General features: G+C 36.6%; 1 protein-coding gene across 5 annotated transcripts in view; it reads left to right on the top strand.

The window, feature by feature from the left end:
• Positions 1 to 21,837, top strand: part of LOC123866845 (protein qui-1) — a 153,365-nt gene that overhangs the window by 53,572 nt on the left and 77,956 nt on the right. For all 5 annotated transcript variants that reach the window (XM_045908555.1, XM_045908554.1, XM_045908556.1 and 2 more), the window contains 3 exons: positions 15,274 to 15,396; positions 16,160 to 16,329; positions 21,047 to 21,201. In XM_045908555.1, the coding sequence (XP_045764511.1) occupies positions 15,274 to 15,396; positions 16,160 to 16,329; positions 21,047 to 21,201 (448 nt within the window). The remainder of the gene's footprint in view (positions 1 to 15,273; positions 15,397 to 16,159; positions 16,330 to 21,046; positions 21,202 to 21,837) is intronic.

Below are 21,837 nucleotides of genomic sequence, written 5' to 3'. Positions count from 1 at the left end.
ACTTTGTAGTGGCTTTGGAAGTAATTTTTTTGAAAGAGAGATTCTTTCCAAAACCTTCCTTGAATGCAAGTTATAAAAATGTATGCAAATAAGAATACAAATACATTACTTTTATTATCCTTTTGATGCAGTCAGGTACCTTACAGGATAGTGTGATGGTACGGTGTGATCGTCTATACTAGTGGTTAAGATTAGGCATTATGAAGAGATAAAATAAGAAATAAACTCAGCTGAATTATAGAAACACCTAGGTATTTAAGTCATGAGTTATTTACAAGTAATTAATTGGTACAGTACGTTGGGTGAACACGTAGACTTCTCGACCAGCTAACAGGTTTACACGGATTGAATTATAAAAAATTAATGTAAAATTTCAACTCCTCAAAATAGATATAATGAGTGGAGAGATTTGCTAATTTAGAACGTCCTGTTAGTGTGGAAAATCAGTTGATACGTGTATTTGCCTTATTTAGGCCATCGGTTTGAGACCAACCGGCATTCCTCAAGCACGGGGGAAATACCTACGCTGAAACTTCAGCCTTAATCCATGTTATGTGGGGCACAGCAATTGGACTCTCCTATTTTCGCTGCGAAGCGTTTTCAATTGCCTAGGTACGGAAACCTAGGTTCTTTTCAGTGAGCTCTGGGCTCGCCCCAAAACCATGGTATTTTTGTATATATATATATATTTGTTTGATTGATTGTCAATAAATTGGCCAATTTATTAGTTCGGAGAGTCCAGCTGTATAAAGACATGACGTGTTTGCTTTGTGCCGGAATCTCGCTGCTGGTACGTCACCAATCAACCATGTACCATATAATATCAAGCAAAGGAATTACAAAGTACAGCAAAACTAGTATTTTTATCTATTCAAAAACTCGGTGATTCACAAATTCAGCTGGCGTCGGTTTTAACAGATAATGTTACCTAAAATGCTGTTTGGGGAAGATCGGTACACAATAAAAAAAGGTACCTACCTGCCTCGCCATCTGCCCTCTGGAGGCAGCGTGTACTCCATTGTCTCGTTCGGGGTAAGTAGATGAAATTTAGCTATGACTCGAAAGTAAAAAGGTCCCTTTGTCTTTAGCCTGAGATTCGAACCCAGCCAACTCTATTATCTTTAGTAGTGTAGAGCATTCTTGGTAAATTAGGTACTAATCGTTTTGTGAAAATAGAAGTATAAAGAAAAACCATCGTGAGAATTTCACATCCCTAGAGTTCTCTCAAATGTTCTAGTTCATTCATAACCATATAAAAGATTGATCATGATGATGATAATGATGCTTCGTCCTAACTTTTGTGATCAACTTCCACTAAATGACGTTATTTTATTTACTCAATTTCAATACTAATTTCAATGTAAGATGGAAGAAATTTGTATTTCTTAGTTCCATAGTAAGTACTTTTATTTAGGTATGTATTAGAGAGAGAAAGTCAATATTGAAGGTTATCAAATTAAATATGCACACATGTGACTTAAGTTTGAGGTATATCAAAAAATCAAATGAACCATAACTAATAAATCTTTAACTTGAATCTCCTTCCAATATTCACTACTTCATATAGGTATAATTAAATATAGCAATAAAAGAGGAAAATAATATTCATATAATTTATTACTGGTGAATAGATTTTCTACTACTCACTCAGTTTAAAACCAAATAAAGAAGAGAAACTGAATTTATTATTTAGACTGGGAATTAAGTAACTTTATTACATTAATTAATTCCTGGCCGAATATTTGCTTCCTAAGCCATACTAATTATTGAAAGGGAAAAGCAAATATTCAAACAAAAAAACCCTTTCGGCTTTATATAATATTATGTACACCATTTTATCTAAAATACACACATGCCCACATAATCAATAGAGATATTATCTATAATTCTTACTTCTATAATAAAGTAAATTTTAAGGACACACATTATGCGTAAATTATAATATATTCATTATTTATTCTAGATATATTTGAATCCTAGTTCCACAAAGAGAAATGTCCCATTTCTCTAATTTCGGATTCAAAATCTAATAGCTATACACAATATTGTAACACCTCCTAATATCTCAAATACCATCTCTAGTTTAGTTTGTGAGGTAATTCTATACTCAAGATTTTTGGAACTGATTTTCAAATAATCTAGTTTAAAATATAATGTAAATTAGTACATCACCCTATATCAGCTTCTGCTGGCCCGGATACACACTATTTTATTCTATTTATAATTTTTCTATTATTAACTATACAATTGCAATATATTTCTACACTTTAATATTCACTGTTAGGCTCTACTGCACGTTGAGCCAGACCTCAATCGAATGTCCCTCTCGGTCCCCCAGTGTAGACTTAAAACGTCCACACGGATGTCTTTGTCCACGCCCATGATCTGAAATGCAAAAAAAAACCAGCGAAATTTCGGTTTCTGATTGGTTCACTCTTGCGCACAGAATTTCTCTGGCTGATGGCTAATTGGCTGAAAATAAAATGTATTTCAAACTTCCCTTAATGGGCCGTACCTTTTACTTTCTCACGCCCTTGCCTTGCCTAGACCACTCGCATAACACGTGATTACAATTTTGTACACTTGTAGAGATTTCTAAGTTAAAATTTACGACTTTTATCTAATTTATGACCGACCCTAACGCAATTTAGCTTTAGAGCAATTTATTTTGCACTTTTGTTTTTTATACTTCCTTTCCTACAATTACTCAGAATCTTAACTAATTTATTTCTTTTCGTGCGAGATTTTTGTTTTTAAGAGCAAGGCTTCAAATTTCCGACAGTCATAAAACCGTATGACGGATGGCAAGGCCATCTCACGCTCCCCCAAAATAGATTTTTAATACACGCAGTAATCCCCTATTTTCATTGCAGCTGTACTAGTCGTTTCAAAATCTATTTTTTTTTTTTTTTCTTATCTGTATTCGAGCGCTAGTCTTAAACCTCCCACGCCTATCTATTATACCCTCGGGCATGACCATAACTACTTAACTCAGGTATCTCTTTGTTTAGTGTACCCCAAACTACCTGTTTTCTGTCCCTTTTAATACTCTAGTTTTACCTATCTTTCTATTTATCTACATAGTACCTAAACAAATGAATGGCATTGTAGTTACCCTTAACTTTACCAGTATGAACGTCTATTAATGTATATACATTATTATATGGAACTGCCCCTATTATGTACGGTCCTTCATATAAGCGCATGAATTTTTTTGTCAACTTTTTATCCGCATCTGACTTCGTAAAAGTCTTAAGTTTCACTAAATCTCCGATTTCGAATTGTATTAACTTATGATTTTTGTTATAATGTAATTGCCTACTTTCGGCCGCCTTATCTATGTTTTGTCGTGCCTGCTGTCGAATCTGTTCTAACGGTTCACCCTGTAAGTCTGCCCTCACCGATGAGTCAGTGTTGAAATCAGTCGATAGCAGAGTACGTTTTCCATATATAATCTCGTTTGGCGAACATCCCGTTGTAGTATGTATTACCTGATTGTAACAATCTTCTATATCCGGTAATAGATCTACCCATGAACGATGTGATTTGTCGCAATACGTCCTGAATAATCTACCTAACTCTTTATTAACCCTCTCTGTTGAATTTGGCCGCGGATTTCTAACAGATGTGTGCGTTAATTCGATACCTAGTTGGCGAATACCTAACTCGAAAACTTTTGAAGTAAAGTTCGCGCCTCTGTCTGAACATAATGTCTTAATTGTGACCTGCTTATGAAACTTTTTTACACAAGTTAAAGTAGCCTTCCCACTAGCCTGGCGTAGTGGGTATAGTCTGATTAACTTACTATAAGCATCTTGCATTACGAATATGTATTTAAAACCAAATCGTCCTGCCGGTAAAGGTCCAAAAATATCGCAAAAAACTCTCTCTCCTATTTCCTTCGCTATTACAGTTTTTATTGGCCCCGTGTGCGTCTCCAAAGCATGCTTTGACTTTTGACATGCCTCGCAAGCTCTTACAACACGACCTATTATACGAGACATATTTGGGAAATAATATTGACGTTTCATAAGAGCATAAACCTTGTATCGCCCGAAATGACCTACTTCTTCATGTATGCTAACTATCAAATCCCTTAGTATGTTCTCGGGAACATATAACCTTAAGATATCCCCTTTTATGTCTCTTCTATAAAGAATCCCTTCTTTAAGCACGTAGTACTTTGATTCAGAAGTGTCTGCTGTTTGCACGCGTCTAATTATCTCACTAGCAGTCTTGTCGCGACTTTGATAACTACCTATCTCTCTCCATCGCTCCCGCACTAATCGTCCTAATGATGTTTTAAATAGATTCATTTCAGGCCCCGTGACCTTGTTAGTTAATACATCGGTGGTCCCCTTTAAATGTCGAGACAATACGTCTGCTACAATGTTTAGTTTACCTTTCACATGTTCGACTGTGTAATTAAATCGCCCTATATAATGTACCCAACGTATCATCCTAGCGCTCAATAGTTTGCACGTCTGCAAGAAAATCAGACTTTTATGATCAGTCCTAATGACTAAATTCGTTCCTCTCAAATATGTTTCAAACTTTGACAAACTGAAAATGATGGCCCATAGTTCTTGTTCAGTAACTGTCCATTTGCGTTCTGTCTCTGTCAATGCTTTACTACAGAACCCTAATATTTGTTCTTCACCAGCTTCATTCAATTGATAGACATAACCCGAAACCCCCAAATTACTGCTATCGGTTTGTAAATAATAAGTTCCCTTAGGATCTGGGTGTACAAGAAGTATCGTGTCTATAAACAATTTCTTGACCCTTTCAAAACAGTCGTTAATTTCCTCTGTCCATGACCATTTCGTATTTTGTTTTAATAGGTCACACAGTGGTTTAACCTCTTCGCTATATTTTGAAATAAATCTTCTGAAATAATTTATTAATCCCAGAAATCCTCGTAATTGTTTTATAGTCCGAGGTATAGGGAAGTCTAATATGGCTTTAACCCGTTCAGGATCCATACGTACCCCGTTAGTATTTACTATGTGTCCTAACAACTTTACCTCTACACATAAGAACCGACACTTCTCTAACCTTCCAGTTAAACCTGCGGTTTCTAATTTATCTAACACTCGATCTAAATGTTCTAAGTGTAACTTTATGTCCCCCGTAGTGAATATGACTATGTCGTCTAAATAGTTTACGCAAAACTCTCGTACTCCTACTAGGATATAATCCATTGCTCTCGAGAACCCTGCTACAGAAGTTTTTAAACCTTGAGGTAAAACATTATAAGTATACGTCTTCCCCATGAACGAGAACCCAGTATACTTCCTAGAATCTTTATGCAAAGGTATTTGAAAATAGGCATTATTCAAATCAATTAAACTGATATAATTTACTCCATGAAAGGATTGTAAAATCTCAGATGTGAGTGGAGGCGCGCCCGCGTCACCTACCATTTTCTTATTCAACTCTCGTGCGTCCAATAAGAGTCTTATTGACCCATCTCGCTTCTTAGTGAAAGTGAGAGGACTACAGTAAGGAGTCGCTTCCTGTCTGATCACGCCTAGTTTTTCTAACTCTTCTAATTCGGTTTTTACCTGTTCTCTATACGCCAAAGGTACCGGATAACTGTGTTTTACAAAAGGTGTTTCGTCTAATAGCTCAATAACGTGTTCGTACTTGTTTGTCAAACCTAAACCTTCCGTAAATACCTTACAGTGTTTGTTTAACACAGGTAGTAATAATTCCTTTTGTTCATTACTTAAGTTCGCGTCATCTAATTTTAATCCCTTAAATTTCTCATTATCTAAATTCATGTCTGATACACTTTGTTCCACTGGCCTAGAGTTTTGATTTAATATTAAATTAATCGTGGCTGCGTTCGTCTCTCCCCCTAACCTTTCGATTTTGCAGTCCGAATTCAGCCTAACACAAGACCTAACGCCCATATGTTCAATAGTCAAAGTGTGTTCACCATTACAGTTCACTATTCCTTTTACCCGCTCTAACCAATCGTATCCTAGAATCAATGACCTAGGAAGACGTCGCATAACTAGTACAGGTGCTTCAACTAAAGTACTACCTAACTGAAACTCTATTAGCACTAACCGATTTGTGCTTTCACTTCGCGATCCAAACGCGCCTTGTATTTGAATTGCTGGAATAGCGATCTCTGGCAATGTCCCATGTTCTCTTAGAATAGAGTCGTACAATTCCCTAGTTATTCCACTAATCTGACTTCCCGTATCTATGAGTGCACTCATACTTCTTCCATACAGTCTAACACATACTTCAGGTAACCTAGGTAAAGAATAATCAACACTCACATCGGTTTGTTCATCTAATTCATGATACATTGTGTACACATTCAAACCTCTCCTCATACAAGTTTCACAAGACACGCCTAACTCATTACACTCTGCCACATTTTCAAATTGGTTTTCCAATAAGATTCCTATACTCCTAATTTCAAATTGACTACTATACTCGTTATAATCAACGCCGCCTCTTAATAACCGTTTAAGTCCCTTATCTCCGGTCCCCAGACTCTGTCCTGGCTTCCATCCACTATTAATTAAGATCCTATAGACTACACCTGTCCTTTCGTGATCTGAGGTCTTTCTGACGCCCGTGCCACACAAGACTAACTGACTTGACCTCGTTTGTGTTGGGCATTCTAGTTTTTTGATGATCCCTCCCCCACATTCTTAGACACAGTAAGATCCTCGCCCTCTTTCACGAACGTGATAGCCGGCCTAATTTGTTTAGATTCGGATACCGTAGGCCTGTTAAAGTTAACCCTAGAACCTAATCGACCACGATAGCCGCGTCCCCTCGTCGAATTTCCCCTAGCTCTCCAACTTCTTGTTGACATTGTTGCTACAATAGGTCGTCTCGATGGTGACTCATTGTATCGCCTACCTCTGTAATTATTACTAACACTACCTCTCGTAAATTGCCTAGGTTTTTCAACAATATTTTGCTCTATGTTTCGAAGAAATTTCGCTCCGTTCATGATGTTAACTTCCTCTGTTCTAGTAAACCACAATCGCTGTATATCTATAGCATAATGTCGCATAATAGAATTGACCAAATCTCTCTCACTAAAGGCAATAGTTAATGACTGCATTGATTCTGCTTGCTCAGCAAAATGTTCGGACATCGACATTCCTGAATCGCTTGAATATACCGCATTAATCAATTTATATCTTATAGATTCCTGAATTTGCTCGGTCCAATAATTTCGTCTAAAGTCAATCTCGAAGTCGGCGAACGTAGTCCAACCTTTCGAGTACAAGTCCATAACCTTCCGAGCATGCCCCGAAATGCAACCTAACGCTATATCTATTTCGCGATCTAATCCGTTTACCGCCCTTATATATTTCTTTAATCGTTTTAGAAAAACGATGGGGTTAGTGAATGGTTTTCCGTCGAAATTTGGTTTAGTTACTGACGGCTGTACAACATATAAATTCCGGGTCTCAGATAATGTACTTGTGCTCGCGGTTTCAAGATTCGACCCCTGCCTATCAGATTTTTCATTTTCATTAATCCCGTTCGACTCGTGTGAAGAAATGCTCGCGATTTCATTTGAACCGGTATTTGAATTTAACTGTTGTAATTTTGCTTCGAATTCGGTGATTTTTTTCAAAATCAACTCTAATGTAGCATTCCCTAAGGTCGTTGTTTGCTCGCTCGATTCTACGGTACTAACATCGCTTTGCCCCGCACCTACTTGCTTTGTTCTACGTCCTTTTCTACCTGAAGACATCCTTTTTTTTTTTTTTCAATTTGACCCTATTTCTTTTACCTACTTTGGTACTATTTTAAATTTTATTTGAATAACTTTCATAAGTCGCGAAGCCGTATTTTTAATACTAATATAATACTGATACTAATTGCAATCACATGTTTGGGTCTGCTTCGATTATATGCATTCTCAGAGTTTGAAAAAAATTAAGCCTGAGAAATAAGCAAGGAATAATAGCTCGATCTCTGTAGTATCTTCTGAAAACCTGTAAATTTTACATTTATAAGACATACAGCTTATTTCTGCTCTCCTGCTCCCCCTATACATAAATAAATGTAAATGTACAACATATAAATATAAAACAACATGCAGTGTGTCCTTAAAACTTATAATTTATAAATAGTAATGTAAGTTTATAAATTTTTCTCTCTCAAATACCCAATCACAATTTCTACGTTGTGTTATTTTTATGTTAATGTAAATCTAGTCATATCGTTATTTCGAATACGTACATAGATCCCTGGTCACTCGGCACCAATTTTCTGTGATGGTACGGTGTGATCGTCTATACTAGTGGTTAAGATTAGGCATTATGAAGAGATAAAATAAGAAATAAACTCAGCTGAATTATAGAAACACCTAGGTATTTAAGTCATGAGTTATTTACAAGTAATTAATTGGTACAGTACGTTGGGTGAACACGTAGACTTCTCGACCAGCTAACAGGTTTACACGGATTGAATTATAAAAAATTAATGTAAAATTTCAACTCCTCAAAATAGATATAATGAGTGGAGAGATTTGCTAATTTAGAACGTCCTGTTAGTGTGGAAAATCAGTTGATACGTGTATTTGCCTTATTTAGGCCATCGGTTTGAGACCAACCGGCATTCCTCAAGCACGGGGGAAATACCTACGCTGAAACTTCAGCCTTAATCCATGTTATGTGGGGCACAGCAATTGGACTCTCCTATTTTCGCTGCGAAGCGTTTTCAATTGCCTAGGTACGGAAACCTAGGTTCTTTTCAGTGAGCTCTGGGCTCGCCCCAAAACCATGGTATTTTTGTATATATATATATATTTGTTTGATTGATTGTCAATAAATTGGCCAATTTATTAGTTCGGAGAGTCCAGCTGTATAAAGACATGACGTGTTTGCTTTGTGCCGGAATCTCGCTGCTGGTACGTCACCAATCAACCATGTACCATATAATATCAAGCAAAGGAATTACAAAGTACAGCAAAACTAGTATTTTTATCTATTCAAAAACTCGGTGATTCACAAATTCAGCTGGCGTCGGTTTTAACAGATAATGTTACCTAAAATGCTGTTTGGGGAAGATCGGTACACAATAAAAAAAGGTACCTACCTGCCTCGCCATCTGCCCTCTGGAGGCAGCGTGTACTCCATTGTCTCGTTCGGGGTAAGTAGATGAAATTTAGCTATGACTCGAAAGTAAAAAGGTCCCTTTGTCTTTAGCCTGAGATTCGAACCCAGCCAACTCTATTATCTTTAGTAGTGTAGAGCATTCTTGGTAAATTAGGTACTAATCGTTTTGTGAAAATAGAAGTATAAAGAAAAACCATCGTGAGAATTTCACATCCCTAGAGTTCTCTCAAATGTTCTAGTTCATTCATAACCATATAAAAGATTGATCATGATGATGATAATGATGCTTCGTCCTAACTTTTGTGATCAACTTCCACTAAATGACGTTATTTTATTTACTCAATTTCAATACTAATTTCAATGTAAGATGGAAGAAATTTGTATTTCTTAGTTCCATAGTAAGTACTTTTATTTAGGTATGTATTAGAGAGAGAAAGTCAATATTGAAGGTTATCAAATTAAATATGCACACATGTGACTTAAGTTTGAGGTATATCAAAAAATCAAATGAACCATAACTAATAAATCTTTAACTTGAATCTCCTTCCAATATTCACTACTTCATATAGGTATAATTAAATATAGCAATAAAAGAGGAAAATAATATTCATATAATTTATTACTGGTGAATAGATTTTCTACTACTCACTCAGTTTAAAACCAAATAAAGAAGAGAAACTGAATTTATTATTTAGACTGGGAATTAAGTAACTTTATTACATTAATTAATTCCTGGCCGAATATTTGCTTCCTAAGCCATACTAATTATTGAAAGGGAAAAGCAAATATTCAAACAAAAAAACCCTTTCGGCTTTATATAATATTATGTACACCATTTTATCTAAAATACACACATGCCCACATAATCAATAGAGATATTATCTATAATTCTTACTTCTATAATAAAGTAAATTTTAAGGACACACATTATGCGTAAATTATAATATATTCATTATTTATTCTAGATATATTTGAATCCTAGTTCCACAAAGAGAAATGTCCCATTTCTCTAATTTCGGATTCAAAATCTAATAGCTATACACAATATTGTAACACCTCCTAATATCTCAAATACCATCTCTAGTTTAGTTTGTGAGGTAATTCTATACTCAAGATTTTTGGAACTGATTTTCAAATAATCTAGTTTAAAATATAATGTAAATTAGTACATCACCCTATATCAGCTTCTGCTGGCCCGGATACACACTATTTTATTCTATTTATAATTTTTCTATTATTAACTATACAATTGCAATATATTTCTACACTTTAATATTCACTGTTAGGCTCTACTGCACGTTGAGCCAGACCTCAATCGAATGTCCCTCTCGGTCCCCCAGTGTAGACTTAAAACGTCCACACGGATGTCTTTGTCCACGCCCATGATCTGAAATGCAAAAAAAAACCAGCGAAATTTCGGTTTCTGATTGGTTCACTCTTGCGCACAGAATTTCTCTGGCTGATGGCTAATTGGCTGAAAATAAAATGTATTTCAAACTTCCCTTAATGGGCCGTACCTTTTACTTTCTCACGCCCTTGCCTTGCCTAGACCACTCGCATAACACGTGATTACAATTTTGTACACTTGTAGAGATTTCTAAGTTAAAATTTACGACTTTTATCTAATTTATGACCGACCCTAACGCAATTTAGCTTTAGAGCAATTTATTTTGCACTTTTGTTTTTTATACTTCCTTTCCTACAATTACTCAGAATCTTAACTAATTTATTTCTTTTCGTGCGAGATTTTTGTTTTTAAGAGCAAGGCTTCAAATTTCCGACAGTCATAAAACCGTATGACGGATGGCAAGGCCATCTCAATAGGATTTATTTATAGACCATAATAATTATTATGATATTCTTTACTCTCACGGCCGTGTACCAAATCCATTTCTTTATAAAACTGCATACTCAAAAGCACAGATTTGTAAATAGATTTTTTTAGAGAATACTAAGACGCAATGCAGTAGGTAGGTAAAAAGATGTAAGCTCAGATTACCTAGGAGTCCCACATTGGCGTCGCTTACCGGATGTACCCATCTCCGCTACCCGCCGGAAGCGCTCTTCTTGAAGCTGCTTGCGTGAAAAAATATGCCGTGGCTTTGTTGATGGTTAGTTAATGAATTTCCTTTATTTCCATTCCAGAACGTGGGATTTTTGTAAAGATATTTCTTAGTAAAATATATTCTATAAATAAAAAGACTTGTCATGACTGTCTGTCTCATCTATCAACGTACAGCCCAAACCTCTGGGATTAGAAACTTGAGGATTTTCGGTACCTATTCATTTTAATTTTAAAAATGTCCATAATTTTTTATGAATTAGTTATATGGACATTATGAAAATTAAAAAGGAAAATATACGTAAAAATTTTCGTTTTCTATTTCATTCATTATTAAATCTGGTGAATATAGCTGGTTTAATCAATATATTTCTAACATCGGGTCCTAACAACTGATACTAGTTACATATCTGTTGACCTGCCAGGGTTCTTAAAAAGCCCAATCCTTCGAGTTTGAGGTAGGTTTTAGAAAACTACAAAATACAAATAATCTTATACTCCAGAACAAAAAAGGCCTTGTATCATCTCTACCATCAGAGATCTACAATCCTAAGATTGTAGAGTCTGTCATCATCATCATCATGATCAATCGATCAATATCGCCGGCTCACTACTGAACACGAGTGTCCTTAAGCCATAGCCAAGTGCGCTTCGGCAGACTTCACACACCTTTGAGAACATTATGGAGAACTCACAGACATGCAGGTTTCCTCACGATGTTTTCCTTCACCGTTAAAGCAAGTGATACTTAATGCAAAAGCTACGAGAAATTAGAGGTGCGTGCCAAGGATCGAACCCCAAACCCCCGGCTGGAAAGCTAACGTCCTAACCATTAGGCTATCACCGCCACATTCTTTCACTGCTAGTCTCTGTAGGAGATATACAACACATATATTACGTGGTATATAGCAAAACAATGCCAGAAATGTGTAGGGTGCTTAGTAAGCAAATGCATGCGGTCACATCTGCGATGAGGGATCAATAATGTACGGTAAGTTACGGGTACTAAGCGCTCGACCCAAATAACACATTCAATTCATACCTAAAATCTAAATGTAGCTTTATTTTAATTAATGCTGGTTATTTGAAACCATAGTGGTGTGGCTACTAAATGGAATGAGTTTTTCGGTTCAAAAGTCATAGTAAGTACTTTTTTTTTTATAAAGAATATTAGCCATGCTAACTCCCCTTTCCCCTCCAATTAAGCGAAAGCTTGTGCCAGGAGTGGGTACTACAATAGTGCAACGGGTGGGCTTTGAACCGCCGACCTTTCGGAATTCAGTCCGCTCCTCAACCGCTGAGCTATCCAGGATCTTACTAAATTTACTAAATGTAGTAGGCTTTTGCCCGCGACTTGATCTGCATGATCTAATTTTATAGCACTACCTTAGTTACTGTAGACTGTAAATAGATAATAGAGCTATCTGTAGTAAAAGAACTTTCAAAATCGCAGTTTGTCCCAGTAGGTACAAATACAAACTCACAAACTATTAGTATACCTAGATTACGAATTATTCCTAACTTTAACTTTAAACTTATAACACCCCTCTTTTTGGGTCGGGGGTTAAAAACGTAGCTAAATGTCAAACTAAATTACAAAATTTTCAGATTAATTATGTTCTCATTCAAACAACAGTTGCACATAGTAATTTGTGCTATACAAACTTTGGTACCACATTTAACCTAGGGCTGTCATTTTTTCTCACTAACTGTAAAATCATAAGGTACTTATGATTTATTTCACGACATGCATTTGCAAGCCCATGAAGCGACCGGGCAAATAAAATTGTCGTCCCGGATGCAAATAAAATCGCGCGACGGACGCTTATTTTGATCGTGCCATTTCATGCACGGCCTAAAATTTTACTGCAGTTTTGCACTACACTAGATCTAAGTACATTTTTTGATATTTCAGCGCTTATTATTCGATAGCTCGTTCACACAGGCTGCGTAAGCGTAGACGTAGCGCGTACCATTGCGTAATGTATGGAGCTGTATGAAACATGTAGCACCGCTTGCGTAAAGCGTGGACGTATGCGTTACCCGGTGTGTTAGGGGTTTACGCGCATAACTCGCACGTGTTACGTGTACGTGCTTGGTGTGAATCGGCCTTTAGTGCTTAATCCGTAATCTAACTCATTTTTAAATCAGGCTTCCGCTAAAAACATACTGTCGTCATAGATTTTACCATACGCTAAAACAAAGCTCATAGCTTCATGTAAATAACTTTTAAATAGAGCTTTTACAATCATCATCATCATCGCCAACCGGTAGACGTCCACTACTGAACATAGGTCTCTTTTAGGGACTTCCGCACGTCACGGTGACTATACTTATTATGTACTAGCCGATGCCCGCGACTTCGCCCGCGTGGATTTAGCTTTTTCGAAATCCCGTGGGAACATTTGATTTTCCGGGATAAAAAGTAGCCTATGTGCTAATCCAGGATATTATCTATCTTCATTCCAAATTTCAGCCAAATCCGTCCAGTAGTTTTTGCGTGAAGGAGTAACAAACATACACACACACACACACATTCACACACACATACACATACAAACTTTCGCCTTTATAATATTAGTGTGATTATCTATGATCATTGATCACGGTCTTACGTCGCTTAATTCCAGTACCTCTCTCCGACTCGTTTGATATCATCTGTCAGTCTAGTGGAGGAAAGGTCTCCCAACGCTGCGCTTTCCATTCTAGCACTTTGGGCCCCAAAGTCTATCGTTTTTCGATCTATGCACCCTGACCATACCCTGACGAAACTTTTAGGCAGACTGCAAAAAATCTAGATTATACGGAAAAAGTTGATCGGTAGCTAAGTGTCTAAAAACCTAGTTTTCTTCAACTGGCAACCCTAGCTTAAAGCTGGATTAGCCGCAGTCGCTCTCTAGTTCGGTAGTTCCCCAAATTATGACCGCACAATGCATTGAAATGAACGTCTGAAATTTCACTTCACTCGAATCCCTCGTATATTTACATTGGACTCATTGGGCTCAACTCAAATCACAATCCACGAATGTACATAAATCACTCTAGGCTTATTTATCATAATCCATTCGATTTTATCACGTGAATACAATTTTAACCGAAAATATTTAAGTACCTAGTTGTTAAAAATATTTTAACCTAAATATTTTAAACGGAACGGAAACCTTTCACGGAAAAGTAGTTTTTGCATATGATTGATGTCGCAGCCATGTTGGCGCAGTTTGAAGTGGAAAAAATAATAATTTAAAATTCGGACAGTCCAATTCTGAATTCTGTTCAGATTCAGTCCAAATTCAGTTTGACCAATCTGAAATTGAATTTTATTTTTAACTCGTAGGCTTTTCGTAGGAAATAAATTAATGTAAATAAATTCAGTAGTCTTGGGCCTTGGCTCACTAAGTCCAGTAATTTATTTAGGTAGCATCTTTTGTCTATAAAGATGCTTGTGGGTCTAAGGCCTAGGCTATTATTACTTTTACATGAATAAATGAATTAATTTAATGTGCAGTTTCATCATTGGAATTTTATGCATTTGAATGCTAAAGCTTGCGCTTTCTTTTTATGATTCTTTATTTCAATGACACATTTATACCATAGACATTAGACATGCTACGTACATTCTACATTGCCTAACTCGTACTCGGTGATGAGTAAGACAGAAGATGAAAATGCGTGAGAATATGAAGATCAAATTGAAGAAAGAACTCCCGTCTCTCTTCCTCGTTAGAACTCAATCGGTATTAGATAAATTATGGTGAGCGCCCTTAAAACTGTCGCAGTCAGGATAATTAAGAGAAAAAACTTTTCTCATAAAGTAACCGCTCATAGGTAAGATTTATTTTGACGACTCCTTGGCGCAGTGATGAGCGCTGTGTTTTGTATAATTGGGACTTGGGAGGTCCTGGGTTCAATTCTCGGCTGCGGCAATTTGGTTCTTTATCGTCCGCCGAGTGACTGAGCACATAGTTAGCGACCATCTTTCGCATCCGTAAAATGGCAACATGCACTATTCCAAGCCTTTGATCTTCAGGCACTCAATATTTTGGATGAGAGTTTGGCGATATATATAGTATTTTTAAGTAAGTCTTTTTATTTCTCCTGCAGTTTGAGTTCGTGGACATGCACTATGGCACGGATGGCGGGGACGAGACGAACCCGGCATTGCTTCGATACCATCTCGAAGAAATACGATCCTGCAACCATGCGTCGAAGGCAGGATACTTTCTAGTAAGTTTATTTTATACTAGCTGTTGCCCGCGACTTCGTTCCCGTGGATATAGGGTTTTTAAAATCCCGCGGGAACTCATTCATTTTCCGGCACAAAAGTAGCCTTCTATTAATCTAGGGTATAATCTATCTCCATTCCAAATTTCAGCCAAATCCGTGTAGTAGTTTTAGTAGTAGAGTAACAAACATCAATACATACGTACAAACTTTTGCGTTTTAATATTAGTAAGATGATTTCTGCTACGTAGTGTTGTGTTTTCTAGTACCCAACCTTTTATATGTATTTACTCTTGAAGTTTTGTATTCAATAAGTTTTATTTAAAAACTACGCTTTTCTCAAAGCACTTTCTACTCGTAAAATATGTCAAACAAGCCCAAACTTGATGAAGGATAGGAAATATAAACAACTGACACCAGCCTTAGCTAGTCACTGAAGCATTTGAAGAAGAAAAAAAGAAAAGGTATACCTACCTAAATAAAAAGGCTAAAATGAGTACTAAAACTACTACGAATCAGACTAAGGTACTTAGGTACTCCGATAAAAAACGTGAGTTAATACTTTAGCCGTGTAATTTATTTATTAGAAATATCTCTTGCAACTATTCAAACGCTAAAGAAAAAAAGTGTTACCATACTTTGTAAAAGTGCTCCTTAACAAAAGCGTCAGCAACGAGGTCTTGTAAATTAGTTTAATGCAAGTTTCGCGGCGCTCGTAATTCTTAAAAAGCTTTGAATACATTTTTACAAGTACATCTTTTTCTAGTGCTTTATCGGTGGTGACACGTCAACCTACCAGCCAGTCCTACCATTCAAGATAGCTGGTGAAACGTTCGAACAGCTTATCAAATCGGAATCAGCTCAAACAGCACTCATACGCGCATGTTATAGGCTCAACGGCGACGGCAATTACCACTTAGAAGGCGATGAGAAATGGTAAGTCCAATATAATAGATACTACTTGTTAATCTTAGGTACCATTCGAGATCATTCGCGCAATTATACGCGCGTATCATCGGCTCAACTGCAAGAATACCTACTTACCATTTTTCTAAGTGGTAATGAGAAATGGTAAGTCTAATTAAATAGATGGTCAACTTACTAGCTAGTCTTACCATTCACGAGTGAAACGTCCGAAAAGCTCATCAAATCGGAATCAGCTCAAACAGCACGCATACGTCGATGGCAATTACCACTTAGAAGGCGATGAGAATTTAGTGTTTTGGATTTTAGATGTGATGTTTTGCATAGTGGTAGTGTATGGACGTAGAATTCATTATTAAAGAGAATTTAATTTAAAAAAACTGCAAGTTAAAAAAAAGTGCGAGTCAGACTCCCGCACCGAGGGTACTTCTTCCGACATTTTGTACGATAAATCAAAAACTATTCTGCTTAAAAATAAATAAAATTCTGTTTTAGAATGTACAAGTAAAGCCCTTTCATATGATGTCCCACTTGGTATAGTCATCTTACTTTGAAAATTAGAACACATTTTATTTATTTTTTCTGTGATGTTACCATAAATTCACGGTTTTCAGATTTATTCCTTTATACTTGTGCTATAAGACCTATCTACCTGTCAAATTTCATGATTCGAGGTCAAAGGGAAGTACCCTATAGGTTTTCTTGATAGACACGACGGACGGACGGACGGACAGGCAGACAGACAGACAACAAAATGATCCTATAAGCGTTCCGTTTTTCCTTTTGAGGTACGGAACCCTAAAAATCATGATTTTTCGAATATAATGATAGTGTGGAATTCGGTTTGTAAGTTCAATCTTTGTCTTCAGTTTAATGACGAGGGCGTTGCACAAATTAATCCCCCGCCGGTTCATTCGCACAAAAATTTACGAGCCTTCAGACTCATCCATTTGTTATTTTTTAATTAAAACCTTTTATTAATGTGCCACGTCGCGCTAATCTGGCTTATCTTTACACGAAATTAAATAAAAAATTCATTGGCACATCTCGTACTGTCGAGTTGTTTACACTATCATGCCCGACGGGAATTCCGATTCGCTGAAATGTCGCTATTCGTCAGCATAATTAGGCTAAGTCTGAAAAAATAAGAACATTAACTCTATTATCTTATCCGAATCTCAGTAGGTACGTACTCTATGGTCGGTATATCGGGCCATGATCAAAATAATGGAAATAGAAATAAATATATCCATAGTAATATTTTAAATACAAAAGTGTGTCTGTCCGTCTGTTAGCTTTTCAAGACTCATCTGATTAGTCGATATTGACGTTTGGTACAGCTAGATAGCTTGCATCCGGAGGAAACACTTTTTGAGGAAGAGTGAGAGAATCAGAGAAGTCAATTTTAATCGTACTTACGCAGCGATATACCTAAATGTAAACTCCATGTCTGTGTACTTACGGAAATAGGTAGGTAGTTAGGTACCCGACATAGCAGACTCGAACCGCAAATCTGAATTGGCACTGGACGGGTCTTACTCGTGTAGGTCGGGTTGCTGATAGACATTGAGGTCACAAGGTGCTGAATTAATGACGACCCCAATGCAATGCGCAATGTTAGTAGACCGCCCCACTATAAGTGGATAGATGACATCAAAATTGAAACGTTGCAAGTCACAGGAGATCGTTGCAAGGTCGTAGAGTGTGGAAATACCTTTAAGAGACCTATATCCATAAGTTCATGTAGCAGTAACGATGCCTATATCAAATACAAGTGTAAATTAAAAATGTATAACACCCCCGAAGAGTGAAGGTTACAGTAACTAGGAAAGAGCTGATAACTTTCAAACGGTTGAACCGATTTTCTTGGATTATAGCTAAGAACACTCTCGATCAAGCAAAAAAAAAACTAAATTAAAATCGCTTCATTAGTTTAGGAGCTACGATGCTACAGACAGATACACAGATACACACGTCAAACTTATAACACCCCTTTTTTTGGGTCGGGGGTTAAAATGTTACAAATCGTATAGGACTGGATACTTTCATCTTATTTTTTAGACATCCTCCTTATTCGTATTTGGAACCCTCTATTTGGGCTGTAACAGTTTACGATCATTCTCTGGAATAAGATCCGATTACTCAGTGGGGTCGTAAAGAAAGTAATTTATTGAACGACCAAGAGTCCTTTGTACCTTAAAAGGGTGACCAAAATGACGTAGTAACCACGTATAAAACAAAATCCTGATAAAACAAAGTCCAAATGCAAAAAACGGACTAGTTTTATTGCCTCACAGGATTTTCAAGTGTGAAAAAAGACGGTGATAACTTAAATTATAACGTGACTAAGTAGGTAGGTAAGTATGCCCAAGATTTGGTTCGGGCATCATAGGGAGGCACAGGTCCCAAAGGATTTTTAAAAACCTAAATACACGGATTTAGGTTTTCAAAATTCCGTGGGAACTCTTTAATTTTCCGGGATAAAAAGTAGTCTCTGTTACTCTCCGTCCTTTCAACTATCTCTATGCCAAAAATGAAGTCGATTGGTTGCTTAGTTAGTGCGTGAAGGAAGGATAAACAATCGAACCAACACACTTTCACATTTATAATGTTAAATAAACCTACATAACACCGATTTTGGTTCTACCACTGTACTATTATGTATTCTGAGGTTCTACAGTGTTTTTGATATTTTGTTGTGAGTACTGATGATCCAAAGCAACGTTGTCCCTCCTTAGTCCATACGTATAAAGTATTTCCGTAAGTCTTGGTTATTACCACATATCGTTAATCTACGGGCCTACACAGACAACGGACTATTTGGCCGCGGAGGGCAAAAATTGATTACATATGCATCGCATAACGCACAAGATGGACAGCTTATAATACGTCGAAAAATCGTAGTAAAACATAACTTCTGTCCTCCGCGGGCATAATCCCTCGTCTCTACATGCCGTTAGAGTCTTAGTAAAAAACTTTATTACTTGGATATAACATCTGAAATTTTGACGATAATTGTAGAATTTTACAAGAATAGAATTCGTTTCCTATAAATTATTCTCCTTTTGTTACATTTCTATACATTTACCCTGTGTATCTACAGTATTAATTCAGTAGGTAAAACCTGTTAACAATATTGGTAACCCTACAAATAAGTACCTAAATATTTGCTACACCTTCGAAGCTATCTTTTCTAACGAAAAAAGACCCGAGAAATCTATAGGATGGTGAGATTACTTGCATTATTCAATAAACGTTGACCCTTTTTAGATAGGTATAGACTTATTTATGTGTACCTATGTAGGTTTGTATTACTAGCTGATGCCCTAGACTTCTGTGGGTTTAGTTTTTAAAAATCCCTTGAGAACACTTTGATTTTCCGGGATAAAATGTACCCTATATAACTCTCCAGATTTCAAATATCCATGCAAAAATTACTTCGAGCCGTAGTTTTTTTTGCGGCTTGATTGAAGGACAACCAACAAACAAATCACACTTTGCCATTTGTAATATAGAAAGTGATCATTATCCGTATCATAAATACGCAAGTGTGTTTGTTTGTTGGTTTATTCATTATTGGTAGGTTAGTTTGTCCCTCAATCATGCCGCAACGGAGCATGATAGAAGACAAACCAACAGTCGGCGTGATTTCTTGCATGGACATTGGTATGTCCAATGATAGAACAACATAGGCCACTTTCTATCCCAGAAAATCAAAGGGAACTCTTTGATTTCCTGGGATGAAAAGTAGGGTTTTACAAACCGAAATCCACTCTAAAATCGTCCAGTTACATTTTTAGCCCCCTACCCAAAAAGAGGGGTGTTATAAGTTTGACGTGTTTATCTGTGTATCCATGTATCTGTGTATCTGTCTGTGGCATCGTAGCTCCTAAACTAATGAACCGATTTTAATTTAGTTTTTTTTTTTGTTTGAAAGGTAGCTTGATCGAGAGTGTTCTTAGCTATTACTAAGAAAATCGGTTCAGCCGTTTGAAAGTTGTCAGCTCTTTTCTAGTTACTGCAACCTTTACTTGTCGGGGGTATTATAAATTTTTAATTTACACTTGTTTCTAGTTACTGCAACCTTTACTAGTCGGGGGTGTTATAAATTTTTAATTTACACTTGTTATCATAAGAGTAGATAGTGTAGTTATCACAGTGCGTATTCTATGCTATGACCACAGAACTCCTAAGAAGGCACATAACGTATCTACGTCAATAACTAAGTTTGTAGGTAGGTACCTACTGTAAAGGTCATCAGTCACGAATCGGATCACATAAACTATTTCGGTCACGACGATCTGCTGCGAAATAGAAATATATTTCGTTTGACCTTGTACGGTAGGTAATATTAATACCTACTTTATCCCTCGTCTCGTCATACGGCTGGCTTGATTACAATATTGAAAAGATGGAATACTGACCTTTTTACACGAATGTAAGAAAATAGGAGTGTAGTGTTTTCAGCGTGTATTCTTATTTATTATTATGTTATTCCACCATAACTTCTAAATATCTGAACAGATTTAGATGTATGGGCTGTTGTTAGAGTCCTTACATCCTGAGTGACACTGGTGTATTTTTTTTAAATTCAATATGACGGCTGTGCGGCGCTATTTTCAAATGACGCGACGATTAGTTTAGGTGATGATGATGATTTACACCTAAGTATATCTTGAAATAATATTTATTGATTTTGTCTAAACTTTGGTTACTTATTGTCCAACAGGTTCAGCGATTTATTAGACCGAGATGAACAGCGGAAAAGGCTATCAATAGTTCAGAAGGTGTTCAACACACTCGCGCTGGAAGCCTTGGAAAAAGGTGCCGATGTGACCAACCTGCTTCGAAGCCCTGTGGAGATACAATGTGACACGGCTCTTGGTGAGTTTAAAAAGATCTTTTTATAAAAAAATCCTAAGACCTTCTGATAATCTTACTTATTCGATTACAGGTGATTTTTTTTATTGCGTGATAGGCTTGCGCTTGACGATAATCGTTGCTAAAAAAGCAACGAGGAGGTCTAAGTTGGAGCGAAACAGGCGGAACTATCTTCTAAATTATCTTATAAAAAGAAACGTCCTAACCAGTCCCAACTCATTGACTCATCAATGCCCAGCGCTAAGATTAGAAAGCTAAAATTTTGTACAGAGGTTCCCTTTATAATGTGGACTAGAAAAAACGCTGGATGTTTCGTGATTCTCACGAGATAGGAAATAAAGAGGATGTATATTTTCGCCAAGCGAAGCCACAGACGATTGGTACTTAGGTAAAAACTGAATGGATAGGTCTAAAAGTAAAATCCTTTCCATGTTTTCTTGGGAAAGTTCTAGACTTTTAGACCTTTTAGATTTTATTAAGAGTAAATTAGCGCTGTATTATAAGTAGTATACAGAACAAAATTGTAATTAAGACCCTTTCGCATTTTGATAAGCTCTTTTCCAGTAATTCCAGGTACTTAATTAATATAATATGATGTTTAGAATATAATTTTATATTATTAAAATATAATTAAAATTA

The sequence above is a fragment of the Maniola jurtina genome, chromosome 7 (genome assembly GCF_905333055.1).
Source record: "Maniola jurtina chromosome 7, ilManJurt1.1, whole genome shotgun sequence".
Lineage (NCBI taxonomy): Eukaryota > Metazoa > Arthropoda > Insecta > Lepidoptera > Nymphalidae > Maniola > Maniola jurtina.
The sequence above is the reverse complement of the archived record's forward strand: the minus strand, read 5'-3'. Positions and strand labels throughout refer to the sequence as shown.